The 17909-nt window shown below is 42.9% G+C and overlaps 2 protein-coding genes across 3 annotated transcripts in view; one reads left to right on the top strand and one right to left on the bottom strand.

Annotated features, from left to right (window-relative positions):
• Nucleotides 1–12156, top strand: part of PDK2 (pyruvate dehydrogenase kinase 2) — a 29127-nt gene extending 16971 nt beyond the window's left edge. Inside the window, exons 7-12 of one of the 2 annotated variants that reach the window (XM_067469997.1) lie at nucleotides 777–806; nucleotides 3313–3389; nucleotides 5466–5564; nucleotides 6052–6159; nucleotides 8182–8295; nucleotides 9696–12156. In XM_067469997.1, the coding sequence (XP_067326098.1) occupies nucleotides 777–806; nucleotides 3313–3389; nucleotides 5466–5564; nucleotides 6052–6159; nucleotides 8182–8295; nucleotides 9696–9836 (569 nt within the window). In that variant the 3' untranslated portion in view covers nucleotides 9837–12156. The remainder of the gene's footprint in view (nucleotides 1–776; nucleotides 807–3312; nucleotides 3390–5465; nucleotides 5565–6051; nucleotides 6160–8181; nucleotides 8296–9695) is intronic. The other variant, XM_067469998.1, reaches the window with a different exon arrangement.
• A 2934-nt stretch (nucleotides 12157–15090) lies between these two features.
• The window catches only part of PPP1R9B (protein phosphatase 1 regulatory subunit 9B), a 166191-nt gene continuing 163372 nt past the window's right edge, over nucleotides 15091–17909 (bottom strand). The window contains exon 20 of the mRNA XM_067470542.1: nucleotides 15091–16149. Within this exon, the coding sequence (XP_067326643.1) occupies nucleotides 15994–16149 (156 nt within the window). The 3' untranslated portion in view covers nucleotides 15091–15993. The remainder of the gene's footprint in view (nucleotides 16150–17909) is intronic.

The following is a 17909-nucleotide window of genomic DNA, read 5'->3' as shown; positions in this document are numbered from 1 at the left end:
CCTTGACAGAGGTGGAACATGAACCTGTCAAGTCTCGAGGTTACAATCCACCTCCTGCCATAAATTCTGTCTCTCACCACTATTTTACTAAAACAGCTGGAATTCACAAAATGGTTCCATTCCTTTATTAACAAAGGTCTGGTAATTATGGGCTGTCTTTTTTGTACCCTTAATCATAGGTTTAAAACACTGCATTAAAAAGTTGGTGCCTGTTTCATCCCATCCTTTGAAACTTAGCTCCAATGACAGGATTTTCCTATTTTAATGTTTCTTTGAGAAAGACAGAGAGAAAGGTAGCCCACCATTTATGTTTTTTTATGGCAATTACAGGTTCCTGTTACGGTTAAAGTTGTATTATTTTACTTTTAGATGGATCACTGATCACCTCATTTTTGTTCAAAAAACTGTCACTACAAAAATGACTCCTTGGATTCATTCAATTCTGATAGGCTGGAAAATATAATAAGATTCTCTAGTTTAATAAGATTCTCTAGTTTGTCCTAAATCCAGATGTTAGTCTTGACTAGATCTGATTCAACCAAACGGGCTTTATGTCTCAACTTCATGTGCTTCCATTGGCCTGGGACTACGAATGGGATTTTTGGTCTTTCTGCTGGACAGTAAACCATCTCTGTATGTGTTGCAATCTTCAGTGCATTTTTTCTAGGCCTCTCTTTTAAAGGGGTTTTAAAACCTAAAAATAAGAAAGCAACCTCTGTCATTTGACTTTCAAGAATTTGTGTTAGCCTCATTCACGTTTCCCTCCTTTGATTCAGCCCCTGGAACCAGACCCCATCCATGGCTTAGTAAGTAGATGAACTGATGATTTGATAAGCAGCCAGTATACTCTTAGCATTATGGCTTGGCACCAACAGCTTTGCTAGAATCCAGGCTTCATAGCTTATGGCTTCGCCTTGCCTTTCAAAACAAAAGGACATCAGCTCTTGTGTCTTGACACTGTCATGGCATAAAAATGAGATTGAGATCAGGACCCCTCTTGATCCAGTACATCACTGGAATTGAATGGCAACATTAGACAATGCTTTATGTTTTACCCCCATCAGAGCTTGGAATAGTTTCCAGCAGAGGTGAGTCATGTGTAGCCTATGAGCTACTGAGTCCAAAGTCCTGCTTTCTGGCCCACAGTGCTTGACTCTCCTTTGCAAAAGCATTCCTGGCTCAGCCTCTAGTAACGTGGATGTGGCTGAGGGTCGTGCAGTCTTATCTACTTGGACCTCTGCCACTATACAATGGGTTTTGAAATCTTATTTGGCACCATAACCAGATCTTAAATCCTGTCTAAAGACATGACAGAGTTAATTTGCTTTGATGACCTTGCTAGGTACTTTTTGTATTAGCTTTGCAGTTTGAGACTGGGAAAAGATATGAAGACTGGGAACAGATTGGGAGAGAGATTTTTTTCTCTTGCTAAGCTGCTTGTATGGTTCTCACAGGTATTGGTGGCCAGGGGATAGGAGTAATTTTGCATGTGCATTTTGATTATTTGTTTCTGAAAAAATCCCAGACTCCCTGTATATGCAGCAATGAGCAATTTGATTTCTAGCCAAGAGATCATCTGGGTAGAATTCGTTTGGGGGACCAGTTCTTCAACTGAGTTGTTAGATCCCATCAGTTGAAAAGGCTGAAATGCTTTTCAGCTGTAGGCCATTCGCTTCATCATAAACCAGTACTGTTTAGTGCAGTGGTTCCCAACCTTTTTTTGACCAGGAACCACTTTGACCAAGGACCACTCTTCAACACTGGTACCAAAAGGGTTCCGAACTGGTTTTTGGTCAACTTTAGATTTGGTTTGGTTATTTGGGGTGCTGATTTAGAAAACTGCATTGGATAAACTATATCAGCTTTTGTTTCTGATACAGAACATAAGCCATCCAGTAGTTGCCATCTGCTCACCCACAGAAAACCATACTTAATAATCTAGAGCTGGGGTGGTCTATCCAGTGCAATTTTCTGAATCAGCATCCCAAATAACCTCAGGAACAGGCCTAAAAACGAAGACACCAAGGCACCCCCACTTCCAGGCGCCACATGAAATGGCTCCGCTCAGGGGGAGGGAGGAGGAGGAGAGGCAGCAGTCAGGAGGCTTGTTGTCGCGCCTTTGTGAGTAGTCCGCCTCCCTCCTCCCGACATCCCCGTTGCCTTGGCACTATAAGGGGGTATCGCAAGACCAGTCACTTTTGTTGCAACCACGTAGTAATGGTGAGATCGCGGACCATATTTTAGTTCTTGTGGACCACTAGTGCTCCACAGACCACAGGTTGGGAACCACTGGTTTAGTGGTAATGTGTGTCAGTTTTAGTGCCTGGAACTACACCCAGTTCTAGAACAAGAAGCCATCTATCACAATTCTCCCAGCAACCCTATTTACTCAGGATAAATCTTAAAATGGCAATTAACTGAGATGGTGAGACAGCTTGTCCTAGATTCAGTCTCTGAATATCAATTGCTCAAGAGTGGGAGAGTGGTTTTTGTTAAGCCGCTCGTGAGAGCCAAATGCGCTGTGGAACTAAACGAACCTTGGACAGCATGCTGACTGGAGGATTCTGGGAAGTGTAGTCCAAAATAACTAGCCTTTGGTCTGATCCAGCAGGAGTTCTTGGCCTAATGGCAGTTGTTCATTCCAATTAGAGGAAACCTTGGTAAGTCAGTTGTTGTGTACATTCCATTGATTCATTTGCTCTTCTGTCCTTGGGACTTACAATTAGATTTGTGCCAGGCCCCACAAGCTGAGACCTCCTGCTGTTTGGCATGAAGGAGTGGGGACATGCACTTTCATGTGATGGGGGGGGGGGGCAGACATGGAGCATGGCATCTTACCTAATGCAATTATTAGCATGGGTCTTAACATTTGTCTAAATGAATGATAGTTCTGAAAGCAATTATCGCCCAGTCAGTCTTACATCAGTACCTGGAAAGATTCTGGAGCAGATCGTGAAACATACAATTAGAACAGAATGCTATAAGTAAACATGGTCCTTTTGAAAACAAGTCATGGCAGACTAATCCTGCTTCTTTTTTATATATAGAACCTCGGCAAATAATGGGAATGCTGTGGATATACCATACCTTGATTCTATTTAGGACTTTTTACCATTACATTTCTGCAAACAAACTAGTAAAATGTGTACTAGAAAATGCTATTGTTAGGTTGACTGGCCAAACCCAAAAGGTGTTCATCAATGGCTCCTCTTCATTCCAAAGAGAAGGGAGTTGCATGTAACAAGCTGATAGCAAGTGGCTAAGAGATAGAGGCTGACATGCTCTTAAACACCTCTCTTCTCTCACTTCTAGCTAACCAGCTCGACCAGTCCATCCACATGGTTTATGTCCCATCCCACTTGTACCACATGCTCTTTGAACTGTTCAAGGTAATCCTCTCTTTTGGCATTAGGAGTATCTTTCCTTCACTTATTCATGGCAGACAATCCAGATCAGAAATCAGAGCTGCAACTCTGGATTCAGTATTGGGGTGTGAGATCAAGAGCAGAGCTTGGGGGAGTCACCTTTCTGTATACTGCAGTTCTCTGAATCCCTTAACCATCATTGCTGTTGGCTGGAGATGCTGGGATCAGTAGTCCATAAAAGTAACCTTTTCAAGCTCTGATTATGAATGGCAGTGCATTCTGTTGGGGGAAAATGGAGCAGTGACCCAAAAGCCTGAACAGCTTAGGTCCAGGCTATCTGAAAGACTGTATCTTTCTATAGGAAAGCCTCCTCTTCAGGGAGATCGTTCCTTTGGTACTACCTTTGTCCTGGGCACATTTGGTAAAGAAATTGTAGAAGGCCTTCGTGGTAGTTTCTCCCTCCTTCAGGAGATCAGATTGGTTTCCTCTCTCTTTTGACATGCAACAGCATTTCCATTTGGACAGGTCTTCTCAGCTGTTGCCTTGGAGGTTCTTTATTTTAGCCTTCATTATTGTGCTTTAAATGTTTTTAATCTTAATCAGAATATTATCTGTTTGGATTTCATTGTGTCCCTCAAATTCCTTTGCCTGTATTTTGTTTTTAACTTTTGTTGTACATTGCCCTGGGTCCCATACTGGGAGAAATGTGGGTTATTAATCATCTTTGCCTGTAATTGCATTTGAGGAGATGTATATCATTGCCCTCTGACCTGTGAGGGTTACACATGTTTTGTGGCCACATAATGTTGCATGTTTGTTAAGGGGGAGGGGATGGAACAGGAAGGTGATAAGAAAGAATGGAATGGAGTAATGCTGAAAGTGGTATAGCTAGCTGGAAACTTAAGCAAGGAATATTCTACACTCCAATGTTTTGCTTAGGGCTCCTTTTATCTGTGATGCCCATGCTTTAAACAACTTGGAGGAAAAGGGGCAGAGGAAGACCATTGTTAAACCCCAGCAGTACCTGTATCAGATCAATTACAAGTTCGTCTCTCATAATTAAAATAAAAAACACCTCTTGGTAGCTACTCATTCTGTGCCTTTTTAATGGAAATACGATTTCTGTTAATTGCTTGGTCTTCACTAGAGCAGCTCCAAAGATTTGGGGTGAAGTTCCTTTACAGACTTGAATTATGAGCTGGTCTGATTCCTGCACTATTGATGAACTAATTACCTTAGGATTTGGAATGTATGGGAAAGGATGCTGGCTGATTTTCCCCATTCTGTAGTTTGGACCTCCTGGTAGTGCAGCGGGTTAAAGGTTGGCAGTTCAAATCCGGGGAGCAGGGTGAGCTATTGCTGTTAGCCCCAGGTTCTGCCAACATTTGCCAACATGCAAATGTGAATAGATCAGTAGGTACCTCCTTGGCGGGAAGTTAACGGCGCTCCATGCAGTCATGCTGGCCACATGACTTTGGAGGTGTCTACGAACAATGCCAACTCTTCGACTTAGAAATGGAGATGAGCACCACCCCCCAGAGTCAGACATGACTAGACGTAATGTAAGGGGAAACCTTACATTACGTCTTGTACTGTAGGTAAAAGTACCTTGTACTTTTACCTATAGCACTGGTTCTCAACCTGCGGGTCCCCAGGTGTTTTGGCCTACAACTCCCAGAAATCCCAGCCATTTATCAGCTGTTAGGATTCCTGGGAGTTGAAGGCCAAAACGTTAGGAGACCCACAGGTTGAGAACCACTGACCTATAGTTTGCTGCAGAAACAGGAAGTAGGAACTCTTCCACCCACTCCTTTCTTGCATTTGTCCACCGCATTCCCCACCACCAGGTCTATTTCCATCTGCAAAGAAATTCCTCTCAAATTTTGAGTAGCTGTGAAAGTATAGCGGGCCTTCCACAATTGATTATGTATGTCTCATAATATGCTGTCTCTAGAAATTTCTAGATCCTCTAGGAAACTTTCGTGGTCAGTTTCCAGCATAAATAAGCATGTCGGACATGGTTGGGATAGGGATGTCTCATTCATTGGGCTTTCTGAGGCAAACATTCTTGTATGTTTTTGTTCTGTCTTTATCTTCCAGAATGCCATGAGAGCCACTGTTGAAAGCCATGAGTCTAGCCCCAGATTGCCACCCATCAAAGTAATGGTGGCATTGGGGAATGAAGATCTTTCTATCAGGGTGAGTAGAATTGTGAATGTCGGAGAGGTACACCTCTGCTGATGGACAGCTTCTAAGACCCCTTTCTGCTCTTTCTTCTTATAATTATTTCTCTTTGAAATGGACTTGGATCAGACAACCCTTCAGACACTGCAGTACAACCTCCCTATTCTCAAGAAATATATTCCTAGACTTACTATGGCTTCAGAAGGAAGTATGAGATACAATTGTGCTGAATGGGAAACCTAGAAAATGCCTAGAGAGAATACCTCTCCAGCATGATTGTGGCTTCAAGCTTCAGCAGAAGCATAGATAGAATTATGCTAATTGGTGTAAAAAAATGCCTAGGGGGAACAATTTTTTTGGATGTGGGTAGGTGAAATTGCAGGTACCAGTCACGTAGATATGGGAGTCCTACTATTCTGTCTTGAAATAGAGGACTGTCTTATGCAAAGTCCTGCTCATCTATACTGAAGGCATTTTAATTTTCCCTCCCTTGTTGGGGCAGATGAGCGACCGAGGAGGTGGAGTTCCTCTCCGGAAGATTGAACGACTCTTCAGCTACATGTATTCCACAGCACCCAAACCAGAACTGGGCACCGGTGGGACACCCTTGGTAGGTGTTAACTAGACCAGAAAATTGAGATCAGTGTGTCTCAGATCACAACTACATAAGGAGAGATGGGAAACCATGGCCAAAGACTCTAAAGGTGTTTGTTTCAAATATAAAAATATTGTAGTATTTTCTGAAAAACTTAACTGTATATACTCGAGTATAAACTGACCTGAATATAAGCTAAGGCACCTAATTTTGCCTCAGAAAACTGGGAAAACTTATTGGCTCGAGTATAAGCCGAGGGTGGGCAATGTAGCATCCATTGGTAAATTTCAAAATAAAAATAGATACCAATAAAATTGCATTAATTGAGGCATCAGTAGGTTAAATGTTTTCGAATGGTATCAACAATAACATAATAATAATAATAATAATAATAATAATAATAATAATAATATGTCATTTGTATCCGGCCCTATCTCCCCATGGGGACTCAGACCAGCTTCCAACATAGTAACAGGTAAACATTCAATTCCTATATAAAAATGTAGAGCTAGATATAGATCTATAATTATTTATAGTAATTTCACATATGCATTTCCCTCTGAAACATTTGCAAATCCTCTCTCTGTATATGTGCATTTCCCTCCTTCAATATTTGAAGCCCTATATGTCTATGTTTATATCTATTTACACATCTCTTTCTATATGTGTGTGTGTTCTTTTCCCCTGCAATATTTACAAACCCTATATATCTATATTAATATCTATCTAGACATGTCTATATATATATTTGTGTGTGCATTATTCCACTGTAATTTTTGCAAGCCCTATATATCTATATTCATATATATCTAGACATCTATGTATATATAGATAATTATATCTATATAGGATTTGCAAACATGTGAAGGGAAAATTCATATATAAAATTATATACACACACACACACACACACATACATACACACACAGATATACAAATGCTTCTCTCTCCCTCCTTTCCCTTTTCAAAACATTCCAGCCTGGGAGGAGAAGCAGAAAAGAAAACACACTATTTAGGGAGGGGAAGATTAGAGAGAACTATATCATATATTGCAAGCAGTGGCCTCCAGGTTCCGCTGCCCGACTTGACCCCATTATAAGCCGAGGGAGGCTTTTTCAGTCCATAAAAAGATCTGAAAAACTCAGCTTATCTTCGAGTATATACGGTATGTGACGAAAAGGTGAGTGTGATTATTGGAAATCTCTTCTTTAATCTGGAAAGACCACAAGGAGAAATCAGGGCATTTGACAAAACAGATGTGATTTGAGAGATCAGTGATGTGGTGGCAAGGGTGAAAGGAAATTTTGTTGTATTATTCATGCTGCTGTTTACACTCAAGCATCACTTCTGGGAGAGGACATACATCCTTTTCCTTCTATGGCATTCTTCTTACCTTACTTGCCTTGTGCTTAACTATGCTGCAGACTGAGCAAAAGGATCATGCTTTGTTCTTTTCCCTCAATAAGAGTAGTACTAGTTTTAGAAGGCAGCGTTAATCAAGGCAACAACCAAGAATTGGTTGGTTAAATATTTTGAGTATAGGCCACTCCCCAGTTATTTGAAGTTAGAGACCAGGGCACTCTCAGAAACGAGAAAAGTTTGAAAAACAGATTTTTTTAAAAAATTACAAATGCAAGATTGAACACTAAATGGTTCCATGTTGATTGAGGGAGACAATGTGTGTGGTGGGGGGGGGGGGGGCGGGCGGAGGTAGTGCATGGTGGAAAAAAACAGACCACATGTTGGAAGTGCAGTCCATGGATATAACTTAGATCTTATTGGTGAGGTGAGGGAAGCCTGTAGTTCTTCTTAAATCAGAATTAGAACCTATTCCCTTGTATTTTAATGTTTTTTATTGCAGGTCCAATCAAAGTTTCCTTTTGTCTTGGCCATTCCAATTCATATTATCCTTTATGTTGTTGGGCAGGAGGTTAGAGGAGCCTGGATGCCAACTGGGTTGGAGAAACATAGATACAATCGGTTTTGGAGATATATGCAACTAATTTTTCTCTGTCTTTTCCCTTCTACTCAAACTAGGCTGGCTTTGGCTATGGGCTGCCTATTTCCCGACTCTATGCCAAGTATTTCCAAGGTGACCTTCAACTTTTTTCCATGGAGGGCTTTGGAACGGATGCTGTCATCTACTTGAAAGTGAGTTTGTGTCATCATCCTCCTCGCCATTACCAGGTCATCCTAGTTCATTTGCTTTAGTGTATCTCAGCTCCAACAGAAAATATCCCTTTTCCAGTTCTCGCCTGAGAAGTGTTTATGCCAAGCATGGGCAAACTTTGTTAGGAATTGTGGGAGTGGAAGTCCAAAACACCCGGAGGGGTGAAGTTTGCCAATCCCTGGTTTATACTCTTTATTTAAACTGATTGCCTTTCATGGACCTCCATGCAAAAGAGGAGAGAGATGTTCGTTTCTAATCAGCTTGACTTAAGTAAATGGCACAGGCAGAGTTTAAGAAAATTACGTGTTTAGACTACAGCAATCAGAGCCCTCAGAAACTATTAATTTTTAAAGCAGTGGTTATCAACGTCTTAATGCAGTTCCTCATGTTATGGTGACCCCCAACCATAAAATTATTTTCATTTCTACATCATTACTGGAATTTTGCTACTGTTTTGAATAGTAATGTAAATATCTAATATGCAAGGTGTATTTTCATTCACTTGACCAAATTTAGCACAAATAGCTGATATACTCAAATTTGAATATTGGTGGGGTTTGGGGGGATTGAGTTTGTCATTTAGGAGTTGTAGTTGCTGAGATTTATAGTTCACCTACAATCAAAGAGCATTCTGAACTCTGCCAATCAGGCCCGTAGCCAGGATTTCGATTCGGGGGGGGGGGGGGCTGAGTTTGTTTGGGGGGGGGGTGAGTCCGAGTGAAAGAGGGTCTACCCTAGCAAACCTTTTGTATTGTTACCCCAATGCCCCCATGCATATGGGATATATTGAGTAGGGTGATCAGATCATGATATGAATAAACAGAAGAGTTTAAATAATGCACCAGTAAGGCCTTTTTGTGAAATACCATGAGAAATTGGGGGAGGGGGACTACATGCCCCCCCCCCCCCATCTACATGCCTGCTGCCAATGTTAGAATTGGGCCAAACTTCCCACACAGAACCACCATTCTCAACAGAAAATGCTGTTTTTTCTGATGGTCTTTGGCGACCCCTTTGACACCCCCTCGCGACTCCCCCAGGGGTCCCGACCCCCAAGTTGAGAAATACTGTTTTAAAGTAATTTTGCTAAGTTTGTTGTACTGTTATTTCTGCAACCTTTCTACATGACTAATGTATTTTATACAGATACTTTCAGCTGTTATGTGCCTTGAAGTCATATTTAACTTATGGTGACTCTGTAGTGATATTCTCACAGGGTTCTTGGTGCTGAGAGTGTTCAGCTTGCCTCAAGGGTCATCCAATAGGTTTTCATGGCCAAACAGTGGTTCGAACCCTGGTCTCCAGATTTGTAATTCAACACTCAAACCACTACATTGATATTTTTCAATAGTGCATCCTAAATGAATTTGTGTTTTTCCAGGCCTTGTCAACAGACTCTGTGGAGAGGCTCCCAGTATACAACAAGTCAGCCTGGCGTCACTACCAAACTATCCAGGAAGCTGACGATTGGTGTGTGCCCAGTACTGAACCGAAGAACACATCCACTTACCGGGTGACCTAAGTCAAGCTTCCACTTGTTAGAGAAAAGGGCCTCTGCCCTTGCTTCTGAAACAGAAACACTAAACCTTTGTGCGGGAATGGACAGACAGACAGACAGGCAAAACAGTAATCGCCAGCACGAATCCACCTTGTGTTGTAACATCTCAACAGATATTTCTTCTCGACTTGACTGGCAAGTGCACCAGCCTGTCAGAAGCCTGATTACTTTCTCAGTTTTATTTTGGGAAATATGTAGCATAGATATTTTTCACCATATTGCCATAGTCTTGCATGGGACCTCTCCTTCTTGTCCAGTCCTGTCCGACAAATTGGGATTTGCCTCCTAAGGATCTTTTAAATAATGTTTTGCTTTGCTTTCAAAAGTCATGTCTGGTGTTCGCTCACAACCTTTTAATAATCCTTGACTGTAAACTGGAGGGATTGTCGATCCTGACAGGCTGGGTATGAATCTTTTGAAAGGAATTCGGTGATTCTACAGAAGAAAACGAAGGCAAAGGCTGACTTGTTTTGAGCTGATCATGTTAACATTTCCTGGTATAGGCACAAACCTCTGGTTGCAGAGTAAGGAATGTGAAATTTGGGTATGTACAGGCAAGTCAGTGAAAACCAAGAGAATGTTTTTTTTGTGGGGAGGATACCAGGAGAAAAAAATAGTGCTTGGGTGTCTTTGCATTATAATCTATATACTTTTCCCAGCACAAAGAAGTATCTCCCATTGGAAGCCGCAATATGAGAGTTTAAATTGTGCAATAGGAAGTAATGGTGAAGTGTAAAAGGAATTGCTTTGGCCGACGTTGATGCAATCAGATATTTTCCTTCTTTGGGTTTTTTTCCCTCCCTACTGACTTGTCTCATTCACCATGGGCAGAAATGGCCATTTTGCCTGGCTTTGCTCAGCAGCTAGTGAGATTTATGTTGGATGGGCAATTGTGATACTTCTCTTTGTAGCAAAGGGGGCTGTATGTATCCAGGAAAATCATAGGGATAGCAAGGGAGCCGAAGTTCTCTCCATGATCGTAGTCTTTTCATGAAAGGAGTGGGGAGATATTTGGGTTGGCATTATGATGGTGAAGCCCTTTGTGACTGTCACTGATGTTGCACAACTGATCTTGTAATGAGAGATAAAAGTTGGAGTGGAAGACATGGCTACGTAGGAGCCAGATGTGGAAGAGTGGACTAGTTCCCAGAATCCCCAAGCCAGTATGTCTAGGATTGTTGGGGACATTGGAAAAATGTTACTTTTCCAAGCTCTGGGACTAGAGGCGAGAGATTGAGAAAGGAGTGCTGAGAATTCCCTACCCTCCAGTTGTAGCAGGACAAGTGGGCAAAGTATGTATATGTATGCTCTGAGGAGACTCCGAGCCATGTGCCTCAAGTATTAGCAAAAGGACTGCCTACAAACTGTGTGCAGAAGCATCATATAGTTTCTAGTTACAGTGGTGGGAAACTGAATGGGAGGGCGGGGTCTGGGGCCAGTTTTCCTCCAGACCCCTCTAAAGGACGAGGTCTGGAGAAACCCCAAATACCTATGATTTCCTCTTCTGCAATCCCTCTAAAAATGGTGACTCGTTGTTTTGCTTCCTGTCACCCTTTTGAGAAGGACTGCGGTGGAAATAATCAATTAATTCAGGATAGTACGTGCTTCTGAGTGGCTTGCGGGGATGGAGCATTTTCACTTGCTTTCATGTTTTTAGGGGTTGTCTGCCCGATTGGCAGGCAAAAATTGCCCCCAAAGCCCATTGAAATTGAAAATATTAATAAAAATGTGGTGGACTTAAGGATAGGCCGGGAACTTTGGGAGCCATAGAAATAGGTCTGCATGTTGTCCATAGCCTGCACAGTTCCCAACCTGAATGTTGTGGAGGTTCTGAGGCTTCCCCAGCTACTCTTGCCATTTTTCTATATTCCTCACACTCTCCACTCCAGTGACTCTTGCCAAGACCTCTGTGCTTATCAGTCTAAGCAAGTGGAAATACAAAGATGCACGAGCAGATGAGACCCCTGGAACGGGAAGTGTAGTTAATGCCTATCCTTCCAGCAAATCCTTCATACCTCACCCTCTGCACCTTATTATTTTTTTTCTTTGGGCGGGGGGAGAGGGTGTGCAATCTAAAACCAGCTTCTCCTTCCTTTCATCTCCCCCACCCCCACCGGCATGCTCTTGAATTGTCTGGAAAATCTCCCTGTACATATAAATACATATATTTTTTATTCTCTGCGTATTCTCAGACATGTTCAAGACACACATCCTGTCATGGTATTCTTTGCTCACTGGTTGATTAAGAAAAATATAATTAAAGAACCATGAAACTTGAAATCTATCCATTTGTTTGGTTTGCTTAATTGGTTGTGGAATTAACCTCATTTCAGTATTTTTATTATTTGTCCCACCTCTGCTAGTTTGGGGTGAAATAATGAGGTTGCTTTAGCGCCAAGGTATGGGATGGTGTTAAGCCAATCCTTCACCAATGCTCAGAGGTTACGTCTACCAGCAAAGGTGTAACATTGGCCAGAGTCCCTTGTGGCTCAACATGACCCAATCCTGGCATGTAGTTTTGTGCTGCAGATGGTTGTTCACCGCCTACGGGACTTAATGTAGAGTCACTGTGTCCTGCTCTTTCAATCTGTGTCTAGTGGATGGATGGGGAAAATGGATGAAGGATCTGGCTATGTTCCTGTAGCCAGACGTGAAATGATTCCATCATCCATTGCAGTCCAGCAAGGTCCTCCAAAAATATCAGCAGATGAAAATACCATAGTCAGACATTTTTTTCTATTCTAAAACTCACAGAAATTATGCGGTGGTGGCTCTACAATAAGTTGGGGGAAGGTGGTGGTGCATGGGGTTGGTCATTGAGGGAGGAAGGGAATGCCTGAATGCCACCAAATCTAACTCTCTTGAAGCCAAAATTAATAGACTGAGGTTATTGCACTTTGGTCATTTGATGAAACAGCATTAGAAAACATGGAATAAAGTGGAAGACAATAGGAAAAGATTAAAAACCAGGTGGATAGATTCAAATCAGACCTGTTTGGATCCTGAGCTTGCAGGACTTGAGCAGGTTTGTTGAAGACAAGAGTATCTTAAAGGTATCCTATTCATATTCTTGCCAAAATTGAAGCCTATTTGATGGCGGCCAACACTACGTAGGATGCCCTGGTCTCTGAAATATTGTTTCCTTTGCTTGCATTTCTTTCTCTGTAGCAAGGTTACAAATAAACACAGCCCTGGCACATTATCCTGGAGCACAGATAACGGTAATGCTATTTTTTAAAGCTGGGAATATCCTTGGAAGGACCTTCTCCTTTCCTGAGCCCTCAAGTACACTTTGCAAGGTCAGCGGGAGGCATGTGAGACACAATGTACCCTGGAGAGGTGCTGCCGCATCTCCTGTGATTGCCAGTGCCAAGGCTTGTCCAGTTGACCGCTGGCTGAGTTTTGATCAGCGCACCTTCATTCTTCACTGGCACATTAGTGCTTTGGCAACACATTTCACTATCACATGTATGAAATTAACCCTGTTTTACAGCTGAAGAAAGAGGAGCGTTCATCACATGAGAGTGCATTCCTAACTGAGCTTGGAGGGAATGACAGTTTCCTGGGTGGAAAAAATGCAGGAAGATGCAATCCAAATTCTCCCTCCAGATCAAATTGGATTGAACCTGCACCAGCCTATGTGATTAGAATCCCAAGTGCTGGTTGTGATTTTCAGTTTCTATTTTCAGAACTTGGTAACACTGAGCTGCACCATAGTCTGTGACTATAAACGTCACCGTGTGGGCATCAAACGTCAGCCTTTACAAAAACACATATATTAAATAACTTACATACCAATCACACTGTAGTCTGACATTTCCAGCTCTAAAAATAAATGAGTCTGGATTTCACACTTTGCTGTGTGGGCAGCAGCCTATCCTTGTCTGTTCATAAGCAAGCTGAAGAACAGTATGATTCAGCAGAGGCGGAAGGAATAAGGCTGTTAATGGCATAAAGGGAATTGTTTGATCTATGAAGAGTACAGTGGAAGATCTTGCCTAGGGTTATGCCTCCAGATGCAACTCTCCAAATCCACATTCTAAGCCACCCCCCCCCCCCCACACACACACACAATGTGATCATGTCCTGGTTGTGGTAGAACAGTGATTCTCAACCTTCCTAATGCTGTGACCCCTTAATACAGTTCCTCATATTGTGGTGCCCTCCAACCGTAAAATTATTTTCCTTGATACTTCATAACTAATTTTGCTACTGTTATGAATCGTAATATAAATATCTGAAATTTGATCCAGTGAATGTATTCACTGGATCAAATTTGACACAAATACCCGATACACCCAAATTTGAATACTGATGGGGTTGGGGGGGGGGGGGTGATTTTGTCATTTGAGAGTTGTAGTTGCTGGGATTTGTAGTTTATCTACAATCAAAGAGCATTCTGAACTCCACTAACAATGGAATTGAACCAGTCTTGGCACACACAACTCCCATGACAAACAGAAAATACTGGAAGGGTTTGGTGGGCATTGACCTTCAGTTTTGGAGATGTAGTTCACCTACATCCAGAGACCCCTGTGGATTCAAACAATGATGGATCTGAACCAAACTTGGCACACACACACAATTTGGACAACTTTGAATACTGGTGGGGTTTGGCAGCATGGTGTGCAAGATTTTGGGAGTTGGAGTTCACCCACATACTTATGCATTTTCTAATGGGAACATTAATAAAAACAAAAAGAAAGACTGACTTTTTTCTAATAAACAGCATTACCTAAGCTGCTGCTGCTGCTCCTCCTCCTGATGCTGCTGGGCCACTCTCAGTCCCATGTCCCGCGGGCGCTTTCCCCCCTGCCTTGAAGGGACTTGTGAGCCTCCCACCAGCCTTGCACGCTCTCCCTCGCCCGTGCATGTACACCATGCTGCCATGCACTGAGCATGCCTACTCTCCCCTCCCCACTTGGGAGTCTCAGAAACAGCCATTCAATGGCTAGAAATGTGAGTTCTGACAACATAAGACCAATGTACGCCATCATAGGTTGCTAGCAGCCATTATCTTCAAACATACATTAATTTTGAGGATGTGACTTTGTTCATGAGTATCCAGCCTGTCCATAGAATGTGACCCTAAGGAGAGAGATAAAAAGATCTTGACATGCATTTTAATCCATGAGAAAAAATAGAGAAGTGAGAAAACCTTTATATGCTTGAACATTCCAGCTTTTTTCCCTGCAGTGCAAAAACTGCACTCTAGAAATGATTTCAAACTGCTTTTTATTCCATTGTGATTTGTTGTTGTGTATCATCAAACATCTGCAGCTCTGTCTTTCTCACACACATATAGTTCTTCTCATCTCAGCTACAGGTAGCCAGCGAGCCGACCCTCTCCCTTCCGCCCAGCTCCCCCAACAGGTAGGTCTGGAAGAGGCGACACCTGATGCAGAATCTATTTGGGAGGGAAGTGGCGGAGAGGAGCGGATGAAGTTCTGGTGAACGACATTGTGGGTCCGCACACGCACATGTGTTTGTGTGCTTGTGTCTCTGTGGGCTGTGTTTTGTGAGGCAGCTGTGGTTCCCACCCACCCACCCCACCCCACCCCGCTGTGGCTTGTAGGAATGGGACAGTGTGAAGGGACACCTAATTGGCACACAGGTGAATACATCTAGGCCTTTCGAGCTGAATGGCATCATCTAGAGGATTGAAAGGGAAGTCCAGAGGAGTGGTCTGAAGGGGTTCACAAGGAGTAGCATCAGTGTACAACTTCACTACCACCTTCTGCACAACACGCCAGGAAGAGGGGAGCGGGGAAGGTTTGCTGGGCCACCAAGAGTGCTGCTTAACAATCCTGGCGCTGCAGGGCAAGGGGCGCCATTTTGCAGAGCCATCACCCGCTCTGTCCTTGCAGTCTATCCAGTTGTTCTGGGTGGTGTTCAGCTCCTGCTGCAATCTCCGCCACGCCTGGCCCCACAGCAAGCTCAGCCTTGCTGTATATGTCCCACCCAAACCCATAACCTTCCGCAGGCTCTGGCCTGCCTCCTATTCCCCCCACCCACCCTTTCCTGGCTGTAGACCGTACCATCCCCTCTCACCCTAGAGATGCTCCATGGGTGAAGGGGGGAAGGCTGTAAGCCATGGGCACTGGGAAATGCTTGTCCCCATCTAACTTTTCTTCTGTTCCTGTTCTTTTTTCTTCTGCTTCTCCTTCTGCTTCTCCACCTTTTCCTGAGCTTTCCTCTCCTTCTCGACAGCTGCATTGAGTTCCTTCAGCTTCCTCTTCAGAAGAGATCGATCATGGGAATTGCTGACGCCAAGAGCCTGAAGGGTGGAGGGAAGAGAATTAGGCACATTTAGGAGTCTCTGTCCTTCAGGCATTCCTCTCTCCCCATTTTGGTTGGTCCACAGCTCAGTGGTAGAGCACATCTTTGTGCCTAGAACATTCCAAGTTGAATCCCTGACTACAAATTATCAAGTAGGAAGGAATGGAGAACAAAGATTATCACACACCAAGCCCTCCATGGGCTGGATTATGCCAGGGGCTTTGGTGCCCATGAGTTTTCCCATCAAGAAGACATACCTATAGATCAAAGCCAGTTCTGAGGCCCAATTTCAGATTGTAGAATTTCTAAAGCTAGGTCACATTGTTGCCTGAAGTCTATTGGGGAGGATGTGGAATGGATGAAACTAACTTGAAAGATCAAAGTTCCATGTGCAAGAACATGCTTATAGAAAGCATATGAGAGGCTCAGCCTTGGATCCTGTTAGTGATATATACATGCACACACTATGTATGAAGAATGATTATTTATTATTGTTATATGCCTTCAAGTCTTTTCCAATTAACAGGCACTGGGAGTAGATAAGTGAGACTCAACTTGTATTTACAATAGTATTTACCCTCCCATTGACCATAGCCCAGAATCAGTAGTCAGTCAATATCAGAGTCAGCATTATATCTTCTCCGTTGACTATAAAATATTTAAAACAGCGGGAATCATGCCTCCAGAAGGCATAGCAAATGGTAATGAGTATTGGAGCTGCAACCCAATAACATTTGGAGGGCCTGGTGATTCCCATCCTAGATAAAGAAGTTTGCCACCCATTTCACTGTCAATTAAGATAGCAATAGGGCCTTAAAGAGCCCCTGGTGGTGCAGCGGGTTAAACTGCTGAGCTGCTGAAGTTGCTGACTGAAAGGTCGGCCATTCAAATCCAGGGAGTGGAGTGAGCTCCTGCTATTATCCCAGCTTCTGCCAACCTAGCAGTTCAAAAACATGCAAATATGAGTAGATCAATAGGAACTGCTCTGGTGGGAAGGTAACAGTGCTCCATGTAGTCATGCTGGCCACATGATCTTGAAGGGGTCTACGGACAAAGCTGGCTCTTCGGCTGAGAAATTGAGATGAACACCATCCCCTAGAGTCGGACACAAGTAGACTTAATGTCAAGAGGAAACCTTTACCTTTACCTTAGAGTCTTAAAAGGGGACTTAAGAGTTTCACATTGTTCACTTTGGTATAAAATCGGCATCCCTAGAGTTCCTTGACTGAAGTTCAGTTCTTCAGGTTCTCTCTTTGGGTTGACTTCAACATGGGTTCCTTTTATAGATTACATACAAGGTGATCAAATATTTGATCACAAACTCTGTGTTTATATGTATTGTTGAAGTCTTTCATGGCTGGAATCACTGGGTTGTTGTAGATATTTCGGGCTATATGGCCAGAGGTTGTGAGGACTTCATAACCTCTGAGGATGCTTGCCATAGATGCAGGTGAAATGTCAGGAGAGAATGCTTCTAGAACTTGGCCATACAACAATTCTGGGTTTATATATTGAGCTTGATTTATCAGAAAGGCTCTTGTCAACTTTAGAGCTAAATACATTGTGAGTAATATAAAAATAATGTTCACCTCTTCAGGCTCCAGAAGCTGGAGAAGATGTGACCTCATAGTAATTTGCAAAGCACGACTATGTCAGCCAACAACATTGTGGCTTGAGTGCTGGACTATGACTCCAGAGAACAGGGATCAAATCTCCACTCAGCCACGAAAACCCACTATGTGATCCTGGGCAAGTCAC

This window comes from Anolis sagrei, chromosome 6, assembly GCF_037176765.1.
Source record: "Anolis sagrei isolate rAnoSag1 chromosome 6, rAnoSag1.mat, whole genome shotgun sequence".
Classification (NCBI taxonomy): Eukaryota; Metazoa; Chordata; class Lepidosauria; order Squamata; family Dactyloidae; genus Anolis; species Anolis sagrei.
The sequence above is the reverse complement of the archived record's forward strand: the minus strand, read 5'-3'. Positions and strand labels throughout refer to the sequence as shown.